A 17,278-nucleotide genomic window follows, 5' to 3' on the forward strand; every position below is an offset into this window, starting at 1 on the left:
TAGCAAAAAATATTTAATTTGTAAAAATGCATAAAAATTGTAGAGACAAAAAACTATCATCTCTTGACCCGTATGTAATATACAAATAAACGAATAAACAAAATAGTGTGTTATCAAGTATATTAACGATATTTGCATTAACTTTCATTTGGTAGATTTTAATTTTATTTCTAATTGCAGTTTTTTATTTGTGTACACCTCAAGAAAAACATTTTTATTATGATAATTTTATTATTAAAAATTATTTACAAATGTGAGTCTATTTATAATAACACATACATATAATACGACAATATAAAAACAAAATACTGGTTTTATTGTAAGTTGTTCAAAACAAGTCACTTTAATCTTCTATAACGATAATATTATTTAAGTATTACATATCATATATATCCACTATTAAAAAAGCTATCCACTATAGAAACAAGATGTCTCAAGTATTCTTCCCTTGACTTCAACTTAAGGTCTTTAAGACCTCCCATCATCTCATTGGTCTCCTCATCAATAAAAGGAGGTGCATCTTCATTCTTTATATATAGGAGTTCCAACAATGCTACGGATAAACAAAATCCATAATGAACAAATTTTTTTAAATGTTCTTGCATAACATGCTTTGGGAACAATTTATTTACGTCACTGCCTAGTTGTGTCAAAAATGACGATAATTCGCTGTAATAAAATTCTACAAACTCCTTGAATTGTGGCAAATCTTCACTTGATAGGTTTATATAAAGAAAGTATGAGAGATCCATTATAGGAGAATGAAGGCATGTTACTTGGAAATCAATCAGAGCTACATGTTGGGGATTACTTATGTCGTTGTCCTGCAAATAATAAGGTTTTATTAGTTTTGTAAAATAAATTAAACCAAATCCGAATAATTAAGTTATCTCCAGAATATTAAAAAATTCACTTAAACTTTAAGGAGGGCAGATCTACTACAGTATTATTTATGTATGATAATAAGCCACTATGGTCTATAATGAAAATTCCATTTTGAACTACTGTTTGATGTCTCGATTTGTACTCGGGACATCGTTTTCAAAAGCGATTATATTAAAACTTGTGCGAAAGGTATAACCCAGAAGTTTTTAAACAGGTTGTTTTTCCAAGCAAACCAAATTGAAAAACTTACTCCTTAACAATTTGTTTGAGTTTAACGACCATCTGTACCAAATATGGCACACACTCATACTTTCCCACGGTCTATGTGACCATACAGTGTGTCAATTTTAAAACTTACAATGGGCTATATCTCATGAACAAAGGCTGATATCGAAAACTGCTTGAAACCGTTTCTATAATAGTAAGGGGCAACTTAAATGACATGAAAGAGAACTCACACCCATCAACCCACTAGGCTCCGCCCACCACAACCAAAAAAGTTTAAATTGGAAACCCCTACTTGTGATACATCATTGAAAAGACTATAAAAAATGCTATCCCATTTTATAAATACTTATTATACAATGTGAAGCAATAACTGTGAAACTTTTGCTTAAATGAAAAATTAAATGAGGTGTTTGTTGATTCTGTTGATGACCCTATATAATTATTGTTTAATAACTATACAAGATGTTAATATCAACCGGCTTACTATGACTTTTGTATTTGTAATGCTGTCTCTCGGACTAATATTTTTAATGATAAGTGCACGTCGGTTTTTTGTTTTTTAGATAAAAACTTAATTTGCCGTTTATGCAAAACAAGTTAAAAACATCTGTTTTTGGGTTCTGGTTTACGGTATACCTGAACGCGTAGAGATCATTTTCATATTTGCCTCCCAAAACCAGTGTTACTTACGAACAGCTCAAATATTTCATGAAAGGCATCCTGACAAAAATGTAAGTCACGTGTACGTCCGCGATTTAATTAAAAAGTTTAGAGAAACGGGATCAGTGCAAAATAAAAAATAGGATGCCCCAAGATTACTGAATGAAGCATCCCAAATTGAGGTCCTTGGAAATTTTGCAATAGAGCCTACTGCATCAACACGTCAAGTATCTGTAATGACAGGACTTTCACATGAGTCAGTTAGAAAGGTGTTGAAATAACATAAGTTTTACCCGTACAAAACACAAATTCTTCAAGAACTAGGCGATGATGATCTAGACCGACAAATTGAGTTTTGTGAACTCATGACTGAAGGAATTCGAGTTGAACCGAGAATGTTAAAAAATATTTGTGTAACTAATAAATGTACTTTTATGCTGAATGGTAATGTAAATAAAGCAAAACATGTCTGTCGAAGCAATCTTCAGTTGTTAAATCTCTGGCGGTCATTGCATCGTCGACATCGTCTCTCCAGGATCGTCTTGGTCTACCTCGTTTTCTTCTAGTTGGCGGAGTCCATTCTTCTATTTTTTTTGGCCATCTATTTTCAGGCATTCTCTGAAGGTGTCCATACCAGTTAAGTCTTTTGGCTTCGATTGTGTCTATTATGTCTAGATCGATTTCCATTTCTCTCCGAATATCTTCGTTTCTCACCCTATCAAGTCTACTGAGCTGGCAACATCGCCTCCAGTAGTTCATTTCCATGGCCTTAATTTTTGATTTGTTTCTTTGGTTTATTTCCCAGAGTTCGGCGCCGTACAGCCCAATACTTTCTATTATTGTTTTATAGCTTCTTCTTTTATCTTCTTTTGTTATTTTTTTATTCCATAATAGTTCGTGTAGCTGTCTGGTGGCTGATCTTGCCAAATTGAGTTTTGTGAACTCATGACTGAAGGAATTCGAGTTGAACCGAGAATGTTAAAAAATATTTGTGTTACTAATAAATGTACTTTTATGCTGAATGGTAATGTAAATAAAACAAAACTGTTGGTACTGAAGTGATGTGAACCACCGTCAATTCAGAGAAAGTTACACTCAATATCATGAAAAACTGAACGTTTGGACAGGAATATAAGGCGATGTTATAGTTGGCTCCCTGTTTATACCAGACAATTTAAGTGGCGACATTTATCTCGATATGCTGGAAAACACCATCAAACCTTTAATTGTGAATGAATTAGAGAACCAAAGGGACGATCAAGGGACGGCTGATAATATTATACACCCTGTATAAGTATTAAATAATATAATCAACAAACACTTCAGTAAATTTTACATTTAAGCCAAAGTTTAACAATTATTGCTTCACCCTGTATATTATTTATACCATTGGATAGCATTTATAGTCTTTTCAATGATATATAACAGGTATATATTTAAACTTTTTTGATTGTGGTGGGTAGACCCTAAAGGGTTATTACAGGTGAGTTCTCTTTCATGTTATTTTATTTCTCCCTTACTATCCTAGAAACGGTTTCAAGCATTTTTCGATATAGGTCGAATTTTTTTCGAGCGGTAATTGAATTATAGGTTATAAATTATGTCTATGATATGTACAGCTTTCTGACATACATTTTTCAGTAAATTATCAATGGATTTGTGTGTTATCACTTAATTTTAACCAAAAAAATGTCAAAAAGATTATCAATTTAATTGCAGAAAATATTGGAAGAAAGTGATTTTTTTGATAGTGATGATGTAGACTATATAACTGAAAGCGAGACTGATTCAGAGTCAGATAATGTGCGTAATAAGAAAAGAAAATATGATTGCGTGGAAGATAAACTTAGAAATTCGAAAATTCCTAAATTAGTAGTAGCGAGCGTTTCTAAACAGGATACAGAAGACGAGTTTGAACATAACCCTTGTAATAAATAATCTTCACTTATGGTATGGTATGGTACATTTACATAAACACAACTAGATACTCATACATACTTTATATAATTATATAAATATATATAAATTATATAATGTTTATATATATTTATATAAACATACTTTTGAAAGAGGAGTATCACGGAGTCATATAGACGTTACCCTAGCATCAAATCATTACGCCAACAAAATAAACAACTGGGATGTATTAGAGGATAATATTTTCACGTTCCACAAATACATCACCTTCGAGATTGGCACTAAGGTCACACCAGGAAATGGCAGAAGGACACTTGTTTTCAATAAAGTAAGATTTACTGAAAATATAAGAAACTTACAAAAGAAGCTACTGATTTTCCCACCTTTAGAAACGCGATCATTAGAGCACACAGACTAAGCAGTAAGAGTAAATATGTCACATATACCGTACCGTACTGGTGGAACGACGAAATACAACTAAAACGGGCAGAATGCCTGAGAATCAGGCGGATCGCACAAAGAGAGAGGACTCAGCAGACCAAGGAGAAATACAAAAGCGCCAAACAAGAATTAAACAAAATGATAAAAAGAGCCAAGCGTACCTGTTGGAAGAACCTGTGCGAGGCGCTGGAAAACGATGTATGGGGCCAAGCGTACAAAATAGCCACAAAAACGCTGAGATCCGAGATCCCGTACGATTTGTGCCACGATAAAAGACGGGAAATTGTGTGTACCCTCTTTCCCACAAAACAGATTACACCTTTCATACAGAATGAACAGATCTGTCCGGCAGGCATTAGTACTGCAGAATTCACCAGAGCGGCAGAGTCCATTAAGATAGGTAAATCCCCTGGACCAGATCGTGTGCCACCAGAGGCGATCAAATTAATCACAATGCTAAAACCAGAAACGGTAATACGCATCTTTAATCAGCTGCTTGTGAGACAAGAGTTTCCCGAAGACCTCAAACGTGCGAGACTGACACTCATACCGAAACCCGGCAAAGATCCGGACAAAGCCAACTCTTATCGGCCGATTTGTCTCTTAGACTGCATGGGGAAACTATACGAAAACATTATTAAAAATCACCTTGAAGAGGAGTTGAGTGAAAAAGACATCATCTTGACTAGACAGTACGGATTTAGGAAATCAAGATCGGCGATAGATGCGGTCAAACACATTACAGACACCGTAAAAAACACAAGAAGAAGATGGGCTGTCCTAACAATGTTTGATGTGAAGAACGCGTTAAATTCCGCAAACTAGGCTCACATCATTAATAGACTAGAGATCGCCGAGGTGTCGGCATACCTGGTAAATATCATAAAAAGATATCTAAGTGATAGACACCTAATTGTGGCAAAAAATGTAGAAATCAGTCTGACAGCCGGTGTACCGCAAGGATCCGTACTAGGCCCAACGTTATGGAATGTGTTATATAATGGGGTACTAGACATAGACTACGGTAGAAATAGCATGGCAATAGCCTATGCTGACGATTTAGCCATTTTAACAACGGGTGACAATTATTTGGAAGTCGTCGATGCAGTAAACAACTGCTTTGATAAAGTAAATAGGTGGATGATGAATAATGACTTAGAATTGTCGGGTTGAAAGACCGAAGCGGTCATCCTTAAAGCCCCGAGAGACTGACCGGAATTAATCTTCCGGATATGTAGCAATGAGCTTAAAGCAACCAACTGTGCTAAATATTTAGGTATAGATTTGGACAGAGGCTTGCGTTTCTCAAGCCATCTCTCAAGAGTGACCAAGAAGGCGGAAGCACAGACAGCAGCCATCCAGCGAATAATACCAAACTTAGGGGGGCCAAGCAGCAATAAAATAAGACTTTACCTACATATTGTGCAGTCGACCCTCCTATATGGAACCCCCGTCTGGATCGATGTCCTTAGATATAAAAAGTATAAAGATTTGTTAACAAGAGCACAGAGAAAACCTCTTCTTAAGGTCACGAGTGCGTACAGAACCACGTCCACGGTGGCCCTACAGACAATCGCGGGTACACTCCCCATTCACCTTCTGGCCAGAGAGCGGCAGTTGCTCTATGAAAACCAAAACGGCCACATCCCACAGACCAGAGCTACCATAAGGGAACAAGTGCTTATAGAATGGCAAACGGAATGGGAGGCACAGACGACGAAAGCTCAATGGACCAAAACGCTCATCCCTGATGTGGTGGCGTGGTACCAATGTAAGTTTAAACGAGTAAATTACTACTTTACACAGTTTTTGACTGGACATGGATCTTTCAGGTCTTACACACATACTATCAAAAAATCCAACGATGATAGGTGCTCAACATGCGACGTAAAGGATGACGCGGAGCATTGCATTTTCCAATGTAATGTCTTCGCACTCGAACAAAATAGGCTCCTGAACAGGCTAGGAGCGATAACGTCCAATAACATAATGCAGATCGCGATGCTTAATAAACAGAATTTTGAGTACATAATAGACCACATCACAAAGATAATGAAAAGAAAGACCATGATAGAAAGAGCTGAACAAGCAAGATGAGGGAGGTGTCTTCCCGCACCTTACACTTAATCGGCACGTGCTGCGCAATCTTCGAAAATCGCCGCGTAACATAATAACGTAAGTACGTGATAACGCATAAACTGGGCTATGTATTGATAATAAAGGTTCTAAAAAAAAGTGATGGCCCTACTAGCCATTAAGCACGTACCCTACTATATTTTCTTTTTTCCTTTTCTCTCTCTCTCTCTCTCTCATTAGTCTGCGTACACCATCACTACTCCCGGTTAACAACGACAAGTATTATATTACATCTTCCTCGCCTGTAAGGAAACTGAACCTTCCCTATCTGCTACCCGTTATCAGGATAGCAGCATAGGTAAATTGTACGATAATCTTGGCACAGTCCTAGCACATTCCGTCCAGACAGCTCAGGATACTCCCATGTTTCGTTCTCTAAGGAACTCGTCCGGGGGTATTCTGGGTCGAAGAAGGGGTGGTTTTAGTTAGTAGGCGACCGGCCAGGGGGCATGCGGGGCACGAGGCCCTACACTGGGTAGCGTGCGTTAGCATGTGTCCCCTTCCGGATCGAGTCCAACAGTACTAGGAACACCTTCCCTAATCCGTTTAGAACGTTTCCACCTCAGTCCAAAAAAAAAAAAACTAGATACTCATGATTTGGTTTATTAGTTATCTAAGTACAATACTAGATAGTACTTAGTTGACGTTGACAATATTAACTTAGACCGTTCTCTTGATTTTTCATTCTTAACAATAATGATAATGCTAATAATCCCGTGATTTCCAGCTATTTAACACACGTGAATTTGTTATTATAATATGTTTGTTATTTGTTAATTGATACACGTTATTTAGTAATCTTTCGACTACATTGCAAATTTCACTAGGTCAGAGTGTGTCCTCGTTACAACGATATTTTCAATGTCGTAAACAAATAATATATTTTCGCAAATGTGTGTCACGTTATTAAAAAGATTATTTGGATCTGATGCTTGATTAAATCCCGTTACACCCTGTTACTTCAAGTTTTGGTTGGTCTGATGAGTGTAGTTCTAGAAGTGGTTTAGATTGTACACGCAGTGTATCGAATTTTCAAGTAGTATGGCAAAAACTAATAACACTGAACTTCTGACATCTTATTCCCTCCGGAACCAAATAATGTCTATCATGCTATTATGTCTACTCTTACAGAACCCATAAATTTTTATATAATGCTTGTAGATGAAAATCTTTTAAATTTGATTGTCAGTAAAACTAATTCTAAACTAAAGTAAAATTCAAAAAACAAAAAATAATTAAAGACATTTTGAAAGATAACATAGCAACAAATTCTGCGATAGCTACATCGAATGCTCTGTCTGTTAAAAAAAAACGAGATTGCTAGACAAGATGGTATGAGTAGACATAAATTTGAATCTATTTTACACTTTTTTCATCTTGCTGATCATGAAAATCATGACGTTTCGGATTGTACAAAGTAAATCGGCTATTATAGTGATAATGAACAATAGTTTTTAAAACCTACGTGTTCCCAAAGACAACGTTTGTATCGACAAAACGATGGTCCCGTTTCGTGGTCGACTTGACTTCCGGCAGTATATTCTGGGTAAGAAATATAAATATGGTTTAAAATTACTCAAGCTTTTGTACAGATGGTGGTTATACATATGCAGTCAAAGTTTATGATGGAAAATCCGACCGACCAAATAATGACCCTGTTGCCACAGATGTAGTTATGCATCTAATGTATCCTTTACTAAACTCTGGAAGAACATTCGTTACTGAAAACTATTACACAAGCGTGAATTTAGCTTATACACTCAACTCAGCAAGGAATCATTTAGTTACAACATTACGAAAAAATCGCAAATACAATCCAAAACCAGTAACAGAGGCCAAACTGAAAAAAGGAGAAATGAGCATAGTACAAAGTAATACAAAAGTGGTTATCGGTAAGTGGAAGGATAAGCGAGAAGTTTTATTCCTTTCTACAAAAAGCCTTCTAGAATTCCTAGATATTAATAAAAGGAGGGGCATTGTTAGAAAATCTTTTACAATTCTGGAATATAATTTTAGTTACTTACAAATACAGCTATCGTAAATGCTCTTATCCTTTTGAACGAAATAAGAAATGAACAATACAGCATTACAAAAAGTTCAAAATCGTGGTAGATGTTCATCGTGTTACAAACAATTTGCAGCAAACTATGGAAGAGTACATGCTATAAAACATACTAAGAAGGTTTCTACAACATGCATGGAATGTCAGTGGACCCGTATAAACAGAAATGTTAAAGTGGTTAAGTGGCCAACGTGTACCAAATCGATAAACGGAAATAACTAATAAATTAAAACAATAGATTTGTTTTTAAAAAGTAGTAATTTCTTGTTACGCAATATACCATGCTTATAATGCAAAAAGAGTACACGGGCCGGGGGTAACGGCAAACTAAAATACCCCTAACGTTAAAATGTTAACGTATTTCAACGAAAATATTTTATAAAAGAAAAAAGTATGTAAACATTTGTGTATTAAAAAGGATACCATACGTACGAGAATTATTAAAAACTTAAAAATATTAGGAAATAAATTTCCTATCATTAATTAAATTAATTAGACGTTAATGCAAGAGATAATAATGCACCAATGCACCTCTTCTATCCAAATTAATTAATATTTAAATGGGAATGAGCCACAATTAAAGATTAAAATACGTTTATTGACGTTTCAATTTCCACTTCGGAAATTGTTCTCAAAATACAAACATTAGTAAATTAAATAAATTTTGTTTTTTGTTACTTAGTGAAAAAATTCTTCTAATAATTTAATTTTATCTGACTCATCTATATTGACAATTAAGACATAAATTATACATTTTAAAGTAGACGACTTTAAAATGATATTGCCAATATTGTTGAGTTGCGTTCCTGGGACGACTTTACTTATAAGATAGTTCATTCGATTACATAAAATCAACTTTAACTTGAGAATATCCGTCAGAAAATTTCTATCCAAATGTCAAGCTCTACTGTCCGTGTGATGATTTTAGTCCTGATCATTCGGTGCATGCTGCTATATAACAAAACAAGCTCTGACGTCCGAACAAAACATCAAAATTTTTGTTGAAAAATATCAAAATTTTAAAAACCGAACAAAACAAAAAGACGAGGGAGATATAAAAAGAAATATAAACGCAATCAATGACAAAAAAGATATAAATAATCTAAATAAAAACTTTTAAAGTCATAACATATCTCCAATTCTCCAATTTACCTTTTTCGAAAACACCAACGATACGCCCATACAAAAGTAATGACAGTAAACCATGAGATATCATATATAAATTTTTACTTCTGTCAATTCATTAATGTCAGAGTCCCGTTTTTGGTTTTGGTAAGTTTTTTTTATATATTTTGCAATAACTTTTTGTTCCTAATCTTGTACATTTTAGAACCTTGACAAAGGCAAAGGTTTTCTGCCGAAAACGTTGATTTCAGTGGACAATAAAATCTAGTTTCAAATTTAATATTACTTTTTGAACCTTCACCCAACAAATACTAATTTTATACAGTGTGGATATTAAGTCTTACCCCCCCCCCCCTTAGTGAACTCCGTTATTTAAGACAAAGATGAAAAACGCTCGGACTCATCGATTTTTATTTTAATAGAAGTATTTTATAACATAAAAAATTGTCACCCTTTTCATCCCCTTCACTTGATAGCTACCCCCTCAGATTTTTTAAATAGCAATGGGGGTCGTGCGATAGTTTGTTGGAAAGGGTTTGAAAAGAAGAATTCAAAAATGTATAAGTTTGAAATTTTGTATGGCATAATAGTTTTATTTAAGTAAAATATATAAAAAATAATGTATTAAATTACATCTTTAAAATTAAAGGAACTGGCAAATTACCCTAAAGAAAACTTAAATTACTGCAGGAGATGCTCGAAATGTTCTCCATTTATTTTCTGGCAGAAGTAGATTCTTTGTTTCGTTGCCTCCCTAACCCTTTGTACGGTCTGCATATCAATCCTATCACATTCTTCGATTATTCTTTGACGGAGTTCATCAACTGTCGTCAACTGGCTCCCATACAGTTTGGATTTAAGGTAACCCCATAGGTAAAAATCTAGAGGAGTAAGATCTAGTGATCTTGGTGGCCATTCAATGAATCCACGACATCCAATCCATCTTCTCGGATACAAATTATTTAAAAAATTTCGAACGACAGCATCGTAATGAGGCGGAGCTCCATCTTGCTGGGAATATAATATCTTGGGTGAATTCGCCTGGATTGTTTCTAAGCACATCATGAATTACAGGAATTATTTGTGTTTCTAATAGATGAAGATAGCTTTCCCCCATTAAATTGCCTTCGATAAAAAAAGGGCCTATAATGTGATCCCCTAGTATACCTGCCCAAACATTTAATTTAGTGGGAAATTGAGTATGACACTCTCGAAATAATCGAGGGTTTTCGTCAGACCAATATCTTACATTTTGTCGATGTACATGACCATTTAAATAGAATGTAGCTTCATCGGAAAAACAAATATGTCTTAAATAACTTGGATCTTGTGAAATATTATTATCCATAGTTTCACAATATTGCAGTCGTCGATCTGGATCATCCTCTGTCAATTCGTGCACCAGTTTCATCTTATAGGGATGAAATTTTTGCTTTTATAAAATGTTTAAGACAGTCCTGTGACTTACTTCGCATTCGCGAGCAACATTTCTAGTTGAACTGGATGGGTTTACTACAAAATGAGACAAAATATCTACTTGCTTTTCCTCAGAAATCTTTTTTCTACCATCCCGTTTGTTGTTTTCGACAGAACCAGTTTTACAAAATTTGGTGACAAGTAGTCTATAGTAATGTCGATCAATTGGCCGATTCGGAAAACCTTCATTAAATATTCTCACAGATTCAAGGTAGTTACGGCCGGCTTCGCTAAATATTAAAATTGCTTCACATTTGTCTACTAATCTACGAGGTGGTGCCATTTTGATTGTTTTGAATTTTTAATACTAAAAATTTACAGTCTACCACTAAAGCTCACCAAATCTCAAGTTCTTGTCGATATTCTTTACAATCAACAGTGCTAATTGCTTGGTTTTTATGACAGTTGTCAAGAACTATACACGCCAACTAGATTATTTAAAAAATTGTTCTAACCATGATATGTTTTAACGATACAAAAGTATTTGTTCTGCAAAAAAATAATTCGGTATAAACATTTAAGAATAAAAATTAAATAAATTTTGTTATACCGAATGTCCCATATTAAAGCAAAACCGGTGTACCTACTTTTGTATTGTTGTATCGCAAAGTGTATCTCCAAACAATAAATCGATATTAACAAACAGATCCTTAAAGTTAAAGTAAAGTGTGATAGATTTTAGAATTCTTCTTTTCAAACCCTTTCCAACGAACTATCGCACAACCTCCATTGCCATTTAAAAAATCTGAGGGGGTAGCTGTCAAGTGAAGGGGATAAAAGGGGTGACAATTTTTTTATGTTATAAAATACCTCTAAGACTTAATATCCACACTGTATAAATATAGTACGGTTCAAGAAACTCTATAAATAAGTAAAGGATTCGAACGTTACTTGATGGATATAAATTTTATACCTATATCAATAATATCCTTAAAACTTTGTTTTTAAAACTTTTACAAAATTTATTATAAAATCTTATCACTACAGCTGTTTCGCTTGAGTGCCTTTCTCAACTTAAGAAAGGCAGAAAGGCAGTACCCAAGATATACTTATTTTATGTTAAATATTTAAATATAGTATGGTTCAAGAAACTTCATAAATAAGTGATTGATTCGACCGGTACTTGATGAACATTAATTTTAAATATTAATAAAATACTGAAAACTTTGTTTTGAAAACTCTCTCAAAAATTTATTGTAAAATCTGATCAGTACAGCTGATTTGGCAGACTGCCTTTCTCAAGTTATAAGAAACACAAACTCTATGTCATTTATTATATTTTAGAGAACTGATGAAGCTTTAGAAATATAAAGCGAAACGTCTTCGATAAACTTATAAAGTAGTTGACTTCTTTTTTTATTTGCCAACCTGAATGACCGATTAAACTTCTGAATTCACTAGTTGAATACTTTAGAAATATAATTTGACGGTCGTAGTCTTTACAATGTATATATATATATATATATATATATATATATATATATATATATATATATATATATCTTCTTATAGTAGTGATAAAATACCACTAAAAAATAAAAAATAAATATATGAATATTTACCTTGGATAGGAACAGCATATTAGCATTATGACAGTCACCATGAATAATTACTTTTTCCTCTACTGTAGTATCGGCGGCTTCAACATAACGATTAAAAATACTGTTTTCCTTGTTATAATTTTCAAATCTAATTGATAAATCTTCTCTTCCAACTTCTTTTAATGCATCGATTATAGCAATTGATTTCCTCCCAAAGACTGGTTTAAAATGACCAAATGCATCTCTAATCAGAGGACGCATGTCTTTGGACAACATTTTAAATTCGTTCGGAGTTTGATCTCCCATGGCAAAGGCCAAACCATGTAATTTGACGTAGGATTTTAAACACAGTTTAATTTGAGCGGAGTTCATTGTTTTGTCTCTTTGCTGCAGCACGTAACCTTTCCTTTTAAGATTTTCTAAAACAACAACGTTATTGTCGCCCTCCAAAAAGGCTTTGTAACACTTTGGAACTATATAATAGTCATCCTGTAGCGTTTTATTTTTATAAAACTTTTGATATGCTGGAAAAATGGTACTATACAAATATACTTCCCTTCTACAGAATTCGTGTACTACAGGAATTAGTTTTTGAACTGATTGATCCTGATTATTACGTTTTAAAACTATAAACACAGTTCTGTCTGTCACCTTAGCTTCACTGAACGGAAGTTCAACTTTTGCAAAAATTAAATCTCCGACGTAACCTTCTCCTTTCATAGTCGTATTTTCTATGGTGATGATACAATTTTCGGTACCCATGGATTGTTGAATCCATGATTTTGCTTTCTCTGTAACAATATATGACATTTTGCACTACCTAGCAATACTATATAGCAGCAAATAATACTATATTAAACTATAGCTTACACTGTTATATCAAATATTGCCTCAACACTAGAACTTTATAGTCTCTTCTTTATCTATTAATAAAGAGATAATTTTTATCTATTTTACCACTCACATCTAACAAAAATTGCGCTATATTTTACTAATTTAATCAAAATGTTTTTTTTATTTTTAAATTGTTACAAGTCATCGCTAATTTATGTTGACCTTAGACAGACAATCAAATAACTAAATAAGTAGGAACCAACATACAGTGAGAACGTAGAGGTTTGCATAAAATCGATATTTTTGTAACTAAAAATATTTTCCACAGGGAAACTAAGTTCTTGTAGCTGGCTTTATACCACGTATCACAAAATTTTTTTATTTAAAATCCTTTATAAAAGGTGTATAATTAAAATACCCAATCGGGCTATATCACAAAACGTTTTCGAATGCAGATTCCGAAAACGTTTTGTGATATAGCCCGATTGGGTATATTAATTATATACCTTTTATAAAGGAATTTAAATAAATTTTTTTTAAATATTTTGACGAAATCTTCCGACAGGTCGATTTATATATATTTTTTTTTTATTTACAAACATTGTCGCATGAACCTCTGAGGTCATTAGCAACATATAAACATGCATGAAATATTTGACTTAAAAATATTAAATTTTGTTAAGTATATTAACGTGTTTAAGGAATTTTACAATTGTTCAATTTTACATTTTTCTCCGAACGTTTCACTTGTTGATCCGATTATGGAACTGGAACCACTATGAAGAACCGGATCCCTAAAAATTGTTTCATGCAACCAGAAAAACTTTTTTCAAAATATTTAAAGGATACTTATAAAATCAAAAACAGAGATGATGGCAAAATGGCCATCACACGGTGGATGGAAATCAAACCAGTAATAATGTTATCTACTATTTTTTCCTCGGAGAATATAGATTATTGTAAGCGGTGGTCAAAAAATTTAATCCTATGAACAAGTTTGCCGGCCAGAAGTAATTAAGAAGTATAATAAAAATATGGGTGGGGTGGATTTAGTAGATCGTATGCTTGCCATTTCTCCGTCGCGTAGTCGTACCAAAAAATGGACAATACGGGTTATTTGCCACCTCATCGATTTAGCAGCCGTCACCGCTTGGCTTTAATATAGACAGCGTGAATGAAGTGAAGGCAGTAAAAATATTTGGTAATTAAGACACTATAAAATAAAATTGGGAGGGAAACTAATTGAACAAGATGATATGGACAACGATTGCAATAGCGATGAAGAAGATATAGTTCAATTAATGCCTAAACATAAACACAGAAGAACGTCTAATACTCCTTTACCATCAGTTATACGAAGGCAACAAAAACCAATACACCTTACAGATTATGCCCCTAAACAAAACAGATGCAGAAAAGATGGCTGCTCCATGAAAACAACAATATTTTGCAAAAAATGTTCAATTTTCTTATGCTTTACAACTGCAAGACTGTGTTTTAGTGATTTTCACGAAAATGCATAAATTTTATATTTTATTATTTCAAACATTTATAGAATGTATATTTTTTGTTTATAAGAATGAATCTTGTTTTTGTAGTCTCAAAAATAAAAGATATATTAACTTCTTTAATTTTTGACGTGACAACGTCTTAAATTAGGTTGTGGCTCGGAGTCATTCATAAAAAAGTGTAACGCCCGCTCACGTCTGTTACAGTGAGTCACCGAACGAAAGAGAGGCCCGCCGGACCGGCGAATGCCTTGCGTCTTTCTCCCACTCAAACATGATCGGTCCGCTGCGCGCGCAGCACCAGAGAATTAGGCGCGTTGAATCGGTGCGTGCTTCCGTGCTTGTCTCTCTGTTTTTCTCGAGCGTTCTTGGCGTTCAAGACACATTACAGCAGAAACACTTCCTTTCATTTCATATTTCTCCTATCATCGTCCTATCCTCAACAAAATCACTCAAATAGAAATTAGTTAAGTTTAAGTTTACATGTACAATGTTTTAGTAAACAAAATATATTTCTATAGTTAAAATTTGTGCAATTCTTATTTTCATTCAATTCCTTGTTTCTATTGTGCAATTTAATAATATTCATATCAATAAATATTCTACCGAGAAAAAGACGTTGTCACGTAAACTCTTCGCCCGTAAAACCGACTTTACAGGCAACCGATTTTTTTTTTCATTTTTTTACCTTTACTAATCTCGTAATATAGGCAACCAGAGTCCTATTAGAAGGACATTATTTTTGATTTAAAAGATCAACAACCTACATCTGTCCTTTATGAAGGACATTAATAAAATCAATACTTTAGGATTAAGATTTTTTTATACATTTTTTCAGATACTTTTTATACTTCCTTAACCCGGTATCTGGTTTTGATGCTCTCAGGCAACATCGTCGTTATAAGCTCCTGAATCAATTTCTACTTTATATAGCTGTTATGTGATAATGATAATTGTAAGCAACAAGTCGTGTTAGTTATATAAAACTGGTGGCGACATCTAACATTCAATAGAGATATTTGAAAAAAATAATTTTACTAGAGAGGATACCAGTAGAGACCTACGTGTAAGTGGGTGTGTCATAATTTTTATTATCAACCGTTTGTTAGGAGTATTATGAGGTTGAATTTTTATTTGGTATATAAACAAAGGTTGTTTTAGTGTAATTCTCTGCTATTTTGTGCTGTATACGGTAAGTAATGATATTATTTTGTTGAACAAACATCATGTGACTCTGAAGCAACATTGTCAGTTTAGTAATTGACTTTTTTTTTCAGTATAAGATTTCAATATGGAAAATTTAAATGAAATATCAACTACTTCCTTTTATGGAAAAAAGACCAATATGTCGTGTATTGTTCCTGTTAACCCTGATCTCTCTGATTTGTCTGATATGGAGGAGTATGATGAAGAAATTGAAAACATCAATATAAATGAAATTGCCGCAGAATCAGATGAAAATGATGCACCTCATAATCATCAACTGCTAACTGAAGAGGAGGCTAATCAAACAAATGAAGAAGGCGATCATAAAAACCACCAAGAAAACGTAAAAAAGTAGTGGAGTCAGTAAACTATAACTGGTCTGAAAGTGACATAGAAACCATTCCGTTCGAAAATCCAACTATAGGCAATAATGCAGTAGAGGTAGCCTTGCCTCTTGAGTATTTTACGAGGTTTTTGTCACTAAATTTAATAGAGAATATTGTATACCAGACGAATTTATACAGTACTCAAAAAACTGGGTTAAGTGTCAAAACAAATACTTCCGAAATAACAGACTTTTTCTCCATTTTGATTTTTATGGGGGTAATACAGCTGCCAGCAATAGAAGATTATTGGGCTACTTCTTCAAGAATTCCTCTTGTTGCTGATGTTATGTCCCTAAAAAGATTTTAAAAATTGAGAACACTGGTCCATTTCAATGATAACTTAGAAGCAACTTCAGAAACGAAAGACCGCTATTTCAAAATTCGTCCCCTCTTAGATCATATTTCTACAAATTGTTATAAGTATCAGTTCGAAAACCAATATTCCATAGATGAAGCTATGGTTGCATACAAAGGTACATACAGTGGCAATTTACGACAATACATACAAAATAAGCCTTATAAATGGGGTTACAAGTTCTTTGTAAGGGCAGGTGTTTCAGGATATATTGCCGATTTCATTCCTTACCAAGGAGCTTCGACATTTTCACAACTACAGGGAACTATCAATCAGATTTCTGAAGAAGAACAATCCTTGGGTGTCGGTGCATCTTCAGTGATTGCACTATGTAAAACATTGGATGACCCCCAGAATTCAATGATTTTTTGTGATAATTGGTTTTCCAGTTTGAGACTATTTGATTACTTGAAGGAAAAGTATAATATCCTTAGCTTGGGCACTATTCGCTCAAATAGAATAGCAGGTTGCACCTTGGATACTGATAATGTTTTGCTAAAACGTGGCAGGGGTTCCTA

General features: G+C 33.9%; 1 protein-coding gene across 1 annotated transcript; it reads right to left on the minus strand.

Moving 5' to 3' along the window:
* Positions 1-295: 295 nt before the first annotated feature.
* Positions 296-13,386, minus strand: LOC140447793 (uncharacterized). The gene is made up of 2 exons (XM_072540651.1): positions 12,493-13,386; positions 296-824 (listed from the first exon to the last, which is right to left on the minus strand). Exons 1-2 carry the CDS (start codon positions 13,279-13,281, stop codon positions 384-386), a joined length of 1,230 nt encoding a protein of 409 aa, XP_072396752.1. The 5' UTR covers positions 13,282-13,386; the 3' UTR covers positions 296-383.
* Positions 13,387-17,278: the final 3,892 nt, after the last annotated feature.

This window comes from Diabrotica undecimpunctata, chromosome 8 (assembly GCF_040954645.1).
Source record: "Diabrotica undecimpunctata isolate CICGRU chromosome 8, icDiaUnde3, whole genome shotgun sequence".
Classification (NCBI taxonomy): Eukaryota; Metazoa; Arthropoda; class Insecta; order Coleoptera; family Chrysomelidae; genus Diabrotica; species Diabrotica undecimpunctata.